The sequence below is a fragment of the Oncorhynchus mykiss genome, chromosome 7, assembly GCF_057628025.1.
Source record: "Oncorhynchus mykiss isolate SJ-2025 chromosome 7, ASM5762802v1, whole genome shotgun sequence".
Taxonomy (NCBI): domain Eukaryota; kingdom Metazoa; phylum Chordata; class Actinopteri; order Salmoniformes; family Salmonidae; genus Oncorhynchus; species Oncorhynchus mykiss.
This window is the reverse complement of record NC_143028.1, coordinates 74,772,501-74,780,382: the sequence shown is the minus strand read 5'-3', so window position 1 is coordinate 74,780,382 and position 7,882 is coordinate 74,772,501. Positions and strand designations below refer to the sequence as shown.

Below are 7,882 nucleotides of genomic sequence, written 5' to 3'. Positions count from 1 at the left end.
GTGTGTGTGTGTGTGTGTGTGTGTGTGTGTGTGTGTGTTGAACACCTCTAATAAGGAAATATGGGTTTATTTGATGCATTGCTCTCAATTGGGCTCTCAAGTGGCGTAAATGAAGCTTTTCATTAAAATAATTCCTACAGTTGATTCTGTTACGTACACAAATACCATGTTTGAGTAGCCTAAATGCCATGTTTGAGAAGCCTAAATGCCATGTTTGAGAAGCCTAAATGCCATGAAGCCTTAATGCCATGTTTGAGAAGCCTAAATGCCATGTTTGAGAAGCCTAAATGCCATGAAGCCTAAATGCCATGTTTGAGAAGCCTAAATGCCATGTTTGAAAAGCCTAAATGCCATGTTTGAGAAGCCTAAATACCATGTTGATGTCACCAACATCTTCTCTCTCCATCTTGAAGAGCAACACCTTTGTGTCAGATTCCTGGGCCCCCTCAGCCTCCGGTTCCTGTCCCCTTCACCCTTCACTCGTCCCAGGCCAAGGAGCAAGGGCTCATTCCTTCCGGCCACTCTTTCACCTCCTTCCATCCCATCATTCCCTCCAAGAACCTAGATCCCAGGTCCCATTCCCAGCCAACGTTCCCTCCCCTCTGGTTTATGCTGTAGAAGACCCTCCCCTCTTGTCCTCTTCCCTTCCACTCTGCTAGTCCTGGCTTCAGAGGACCCATTCTCCTTCCCTCTGGTCTCCAGACCTGGCTTTATAGAGCCAGCCCAGACCCTGCTTATCTCCCTCTGCAGAATGACAGCCCACCAGACAAACCAGGTGAGGTAACCTGGCTCTGCACCCAACTTCCTTGTGCCTTGAGCCAATCAAAAGCTCTGTTTATATCCTGACCCCCAAACTGATATTGGATAAAATAGTGGAGTGATGGGAATTAAATGTGGTAGAGAAATGTTGTGGTTAATATCTGAACCACTTTTAATAGTTACACGAAAGGCCTAAATGTCCATTGCCCATGGTGATAATGTGAGAAAGATTGCTAACTATACACATAAGTTGCTTAATGAATGCATTCTTTTGATGTCATATTTTAACATGTAGTAATGTCAACAGAATCCAAGGAGACCAAGCACACATGTCACTGCTCTCAACAGCTCACGATCCTGAAATAATTCCGTGAACTACACCCTCACTAGGACACTGTTGTTGGGTGGGGTGGGGTGGGGTGGGGGGGTCCGATATTCGGCAAAATCTATGCATTTATGTGTAGTCGCACCACGCGCACACTGAACAGCGAGCAACTTTCAGCGTAGGCATATAGCGGAACTGTGCGAGGGGGAGGGGAGCCAGACAAGTTGGATAGATTTTTTTCCTCACTTTTTGGTACCCCTTTTCAGTAGCACATGGAAGAAGGAGGGGTCTGAGCCGGGTGGAATAATAGTACTTCAGGACAGACAGAATGGGAGGGAAGGGGGCTCGGATTTCAGCTTGACTGGGGGTAAGGGGCTGGACTGATATTTGGGAATATACAAAGATTCATTGAAGGCAACGGACACATAAAACTGCAGTGCCTGATCTGACGCGTGCCGGTACTACGTTTCTGCAGGGGTCTGGGTCTGGCTTCCCCATCGTTTTTTTGGAAGGTGGTTGAATGTATGGTTCGGCTCTGTAACTTGAAACACAAAAAAAAGAGAGAGAAGTCTCCGTCCGCCAACTTCGTCCGTTCTTCTGCTTCTCCCCCAAAGGCACTGCATGTCTAACATTTAGACATGTTCAGCTTTGTGGATTCGAGGACTGTACTGCTACTTGTAGCAACCCAAGTCGTTCTATTAGCAGTTGTCAAATGTCAGGAAGAAGACCGTAAGTGGCAGTTTTTTTTTTCTCTAAAAAATGTATTTGAAAGAAAGCGAGTGGAATTTATTGAAATGCAACGTTTGAGGACGTTTATAGCTTTACTTGTGGGGAAAGTTTCGTAAATCCATGGCAATAAGTCGCATATATTTGGGATACTTGTCCATTGTGGATATGATATTTATTTGATTTGTAATTGTTGTTAATTGTTTTTCTGCTTGAGGCGATGTAGTTGTAGGATCTGCATATTCACGGTCACGCGTGGGGTATGCGCAATTATTCCCATTCCACCGCGCCACGAAAAGGTGGATGGATAAAGGAAATGTGTTTGGGGAGCATAATTACCATTTTAACCAATTTTCAATATCAAAGATCAATAGAATTTCAATGATTTGCGTAAAAGTGATGGACTCAATCTTGAGTTGCTGACAGTTTTCATTTTGTTGGTCCAAGTGCAATAAGGTAATATGAATGAATAATGTGCTGTCTAAAACTCTGGGTTATTGGACATTCTAAAACGTGTCACTGATTGTACGTTCAGTACGAGAGTGATTGCAAAAACAGATAAATTGTACGGAAATTCCACTATATGCCACATAAATCGAGCCGTGAACTCTGACGAGTTGCGCTGCTGCTGGACCGGACACCTGCGGGTACTTTGGAGACATTCCAAAAGCGCTTTGACAGAGATTATTTTTTAAATGTGACACCAACTTCATTCATTTTGAAACGAAGAAAAGTGCTCCGGCTTAAAGGCCTTTGGGTGAAAACGCGTTAACATTCCTTTGCTCTCAGAGAGCACCAAGGCGAATCCAGGCGTGTTGAAGCGGAATGCTGGACTATATCGAATATCTTTATATGCCAAAACCTGCGAATTATTATATGAATATCCCAACCAGCCTCGCCATAAAATGCCCATACTCGTACTGAAATCCTGATTCTATGCCACTTGAAACCCCACTGGAATCCCTCCCTATAACATTGGCCACGTTGATGAAGCGTTATTGAGATGTGTCTGGCTTTGCAATAAATTCAATCGACTAAATGTAACAATTTGAAATTATGATTTCATCCCTAAAAACTGTATCGGCTATTTATGGGGGCAGTTGAGAGAGTATGATGGTGGACGGAGGACAGGAATAATGGTCCATCCATATGATTTTAGTGTTTCCATCTGGTTCCTAGATTAACGCGTCGATCAGACCGAATGAGTTACATAAATACTCTGTAATACGTTCTGATGTAAAAAAAAATAAATAAAAAAATAAAAAGTATGATCTAATACAACATTTTTTACTAGATATGTCTGCAACAAAAGTTCGATATTCACATTTTACTACTGTTTCTGTCAAGTCTACGGATACAAGTTGATTCATACATTGGAAAAATCCAAAATAACGCTATCGGTGTGATCGAGCAGGCCAACCTCACATTCAATTCGCGCATATATGTACAAAATGTATTTCAGCAGATTTTGATCGAGGAATAACCCAGCCAACGGCAGTGACAGTAAGAGGGAGAACGAACGATAGTCTGGTAGGAGGACTACTGGAAAACAATATAATTAAATAGAGAGAAGGTTTGTTAGTATTTTTTCAACTAAGGCACATTGTTTCATGCGTAAGAGCTCAGACGAAATAAGGCAACACAATGACAATAGTAGAGTAGCAGAGGGGAGAGGGGGAAAGGAAAGGGAAAGAGGGATACCTAGTCAGTTGTACAACTGAATGCCTTCAACTTAAATGTGTCTTCTGCATTTAACCCAACCCCTCTGAATCAGAGAAGATATGGTAGGGGTTTGAAAAATATAGAAAGAGAAAAGGAAAAATGTGTTGGCCCCCAAAAAACATGAGACAGTCAAGTTAACCTCTCGGAGAAGACTGAGACCCCTGGAATATAATGCAAGTTGTTGTTCTGCTGAGAGAGGGAGAGAGAGGGAGAGAGAGGGAGAGAGCTACTGGAGGCAAAGCGCCTGACTTGGACATGCTAGGAAGTCCTAAAGAGTTTGGAGCGGCTAGAGTCCGCAAGACTAACAGGCTCAAATGGGAGCAGTAGCTCCAAGTACCTGGTTGGCATCAAGTCACTGCAAGGTGGAGGAGGTCAAAGGCTCTACCTTCACCTCTCAGTCCCTGGCCGTGCCATGGAATGATAGGCCTATGTGGAGAGAGCTGAGCAGAGTGAGGAGGTAAATCAATGGTGGGTTTCGATTGCACACTGTTCCCCATTTAGTGGTCAAACGTAGTGCAGGAAATAGTCAATAGGGTGTTGGGCCCTGGTCAAAAGTAGTACCCTAAATAAGGACTAGAGTGCCATTTCAGATGCAGGCCTACCTATATCCCCATGCCATGAAGGAGAGGCATATGGAGGGTTGGATGGCTGTGGAGGTATCCTATACTCCACCAGTTAAAAAATAAACTCCACCCCAAAAACTATCTTTTGATATTTGATTCATTAGTCCATTGTTGATACAGTCCCAAAATGATGCAAAACATTTTGGGACTGTATCAACAATGGACTGATGAAACAAATACCAAAATATATATATTTTGTTAGTGTGGAATTCCTTTAAGTCCAATATCCTCCTCTGCCACACACCCGTCTTCACTTTAACACGGTCCATCCTCCATTTGTCTCTTCCTAGAGGAAACAGTTGGCTGTAGCCAACACATGAAGAGTGCAGCACAGATTAGGCCTTTCCATATGTTTTCAATAAAGAACCGTAGTTTATGATTACCACTTGTCCCATGCATTCATTAAGGCCAAATATAATCAATTAGAACAGAATAGAACAGACTAGAATAGATACTTTATTGAAATGTTTTTCTACATATATTGAACATTTTGATTAATCAGAGCTTCAATAGGACTTACATTTGAGCCTGTGATGCACAATTGAGGAGATAGGCCCATATTAATTAACCTCTTAGAAACCAACATCGAGTAGGCCAACAGGTATGTGAATGAAAGGTGTCCTTTCTCCATTCCTTGACGTGTTTGAACTGGCATCTGACGAGGCAGTTATGGCTTCCAGATGGGTGTTAAAAGGGGCCTGTGTTTTGTTTGTACAAGGCAGTAGGTTGTGAATTGCCCTCTCTGTCCCTTTAAGAAATAGCCTCATTCATGGCCTACTCAGGTCCATTGGGTTACCAAGAGCTGACCAGCCTTTAAAGGTAAACAATATCTACTGTACATACAGTACACTCCATGCCTAATGGAATGGCCTGATTGGCCTACAAGAGGGTTCTACATGGAACCCAAAAGGGTTCTACTGTACCTGTAACCATAAAGGGTTCTCCCGTGGGGACAGGCAGAGAACACTTTTTTTCGCTTCAGGTGAGAACATCATTTCCGCCTATAACTTTTACATAAGGGAACAAAATTGTGTGTTTCATGTGCAGTAGCCTAGGCCTGTGTTTTCAATGTCTTAGTCTCTGTAGGATATGATCAGTTATATTTAGCTTAAATAGTCAATTAGAGGGGAGAGGTTCAGGCACGAGACATGGTCCACTGATCCAAAATGATTGAGACACTTCCCAGGACGTTCTTGAAGACAGATGTCACAGCAGAGAAGTGGAGCACTCCAGCTGTTTTGTGAGTTGGTGCTGCCCCCTAGTGGTTGATCATGGACCTATAGGTGAATGTGTCTGTGTGCCTTTGAATCAACTGATGTTTTAAAAGTGATGACGTTGACCTGGAACATGGTGGTTCTATAAACAAGTAAAGGTGCAAATAGTTTTAAATAATTGATTTTCTTTGTTTTTGGTCTTGCTCAGTCTGTTGTCTGTTATACATGCTGTTGTGTAATGTAAAGCCACTAACTCTATTTCTTGAACTGCATTGTTGGTTAAGAGCTTGTAAGTAAGCATTTCACACTAAGGTGACAAATACAATTTGATTAACTCACATTTTATCCCTAGGTGCTTGGGTGATTGATGAGTGATGCATTACTGTCTCTCTTCCTACCACACACACACACACACACACACACACACACACACACACACACACACACACACACACACACACACACACTCATAGAGGACCTAGGCAGCTGTATGCAGGACGGACAGCGCTATAGTGACAAGGACGTATGGAAACCAGAGCCGTGTCGTATTTGTGTGTGCGACACGGGAACTGTCCTGTGTGACGAAATAATCTGCGAGGAGATTAAAGACTGCCCCAAACCTGAGATCCCATTCGGAGAGTGTTGCCCCATCTGCGTGCGGGACGGGGAAGCCCCCCCAAGTGGTCGTAATTTATTTATTTACTTATCACACATAAATAAATTACTGTCTGTCTGTGGAATTCATATTGTTACTTTTGGGAAAGAAACAGCATAAGGAATAAGGATGGCTAATACTGTAGACCTGTACCTCGACCTGTTGCTATGACTTAGAATGTCATCACCTAACCCTATATAATGTAATTGATGTTGGCCCTATATAATGTCATCATTTGGCCCTATATATTGTCATCATTTGGCCCTATATAATGTCATCATTTGGCCCTATATGCTGTTCTTGTCCTAAAAACAAATGAAAAAAAAACTATAATAACAAAATCAGAATTACACTTCTGTATGATTTATTTCAAAGATTCAATGTTATTTTTCCACAGTTGGTTCAACTCACCTTAGGCCTCCTCTTGTTAGGATATTACTTCAGCCAGTCTACCATCCCCAGTATCACAAAGACATGTGGGAGTCATTACAGAAATACCTCACTTTAACAGACATGGCCTAGCATACTGACTACTGCTGCAGACTCTCTCTCCACGCAGAATCCAACTAATATGATTTGACAGAGAGAGGAGGAGTGAGAGAGAGAGAGAGAGAGGGAGTGAGAGGGCGATATGGTCTATGAAAGGTGGTTAGAGGGAGAGAAAGAGAGAGGAGGGGAGAGAGAGGGGAGGGGGAGAGGTGAAAGAGGGGAGCGAGAGAGGTGAGCGAGAGGAGAGAGAAGTGAGAGAAAGGAGAGAGAGAGAGGGAGTGAGAGGATGATATGGCCTATGAAAGGTGGTTAGAGGGAGAGAAAGAGAGAGGAGGGGAGAGAGAAGGGAGGGGGAGAGGCGAAAGAGGGGAGAGAGAGAGGTGAGCGAGAGGAGAGAGAGGAGGAGTGAGAGAGAGAGAGAGAGAGAGAGGGAGTGAGAGGGCGATATGGTCTATGAAAGGTGGTTAGAGGGAGAGAAAGAGAGAGGAGGGGAGAGAGAGGGGAGGGGGAGAGGTGAAAGAGGGGAGCGAGAGAGGTGAGCGAGAGGAGAGAGAGAGGAGAGAGAAGTGAGAGAAAGGAGAGAGAGAGAGGGAGTGAGAGGATGATATGGCCTATGAAAGGTGGTTAGAGGGAGAGAAAGAGAGAGGAGGGGAGAGAGAAGGGAGGGGGAGAGGCGAAAGAGGGGAGAGAGAGAGGTGAGCGAGAGGAGAGAGAGAGAGGAGAGAGAAGTGAGAGAAAAGTGAGAGAGAGAGAGAGAGAGAGGGAGTGAGTGAGAGGGCGATATGGTCTATGAAAGGTTGTTAGAGGGAGAGAGAGAGAGAGAGAGAGGAGAGAAAGGAGAGAGAGGGGAGAGAGAGAGAGAGGGAGTGAGAGGGCGATATGGTCTATGAAAGGTGGTTAGAGGGAGAGAGAGAGAGAGAGAGAGGGGAGAGAGAGAGAGAAGTGACAGGGTCTATGGTAGGTGGAGCAGGGCTATAATCCTCTGGGACAACAATAGCATTAACTCTGCTGCGTCTAGAGACTGGCAGGGTTTACATCCTGGGTTAATATCCTAACAATAAGGGGCCTGTGTTGAGATGGAATTGAAAAAAGATGTGGCCATAATTTGCATTCGTCTCAGCTCTTTTGATCTGAACTGAGCATTCAAAGTTTTGTCATCAAATGCATTTGAAGAGCATCTTTGAAATCAGAAGTGTCGTCTGAACAAAAATGCAATTTTATACATGCTTTATTATGCTACATGATACATAATGATTGATGCTTTATTTTACTTGATACAATATGATATTAATTGAGGGCTTTCTGTCATTCATTTTAATATCAACAGACTAAAAGGCAAGTTAACTTCTGCTATTGCCTTTCCAACTGT

The 7,882-nt window shown here is 43.5% G+C and overlaps 1 protein-coding gene across 2 annotated transcripts in view; it reads left to right on the top strand.

The window, feature by feature from the left end:
• Positions 1-1,491: 1,491 nt before the first annotated feature.
• Positions 1,492-7,882, top strand: part of LOC110529043 (uncharacterized) — an 85,637-nt gene continuing 79,246 nt past the window's right edge. Inside the window, exons 1-2 of one of the 2 annotated variants that reach the window (XM_036984181.2) lie at positions 1,492-1,813; positions 5,843-6,052. In XM_036984181.2, the coding sequence (XP_036840076.1) occupies positions 1,723-1,813; positions 5,843-6,052 (301 nt within the window). In that variant the 5' untranslated portion in view covers positions 1,492-1,722. The remainder of the gene's footprint in view (positions 1,814-5,842; positions 6,053-7,882) is intronic. The other variant, XM_036984182.2, reaches the window with a different exon arrangement.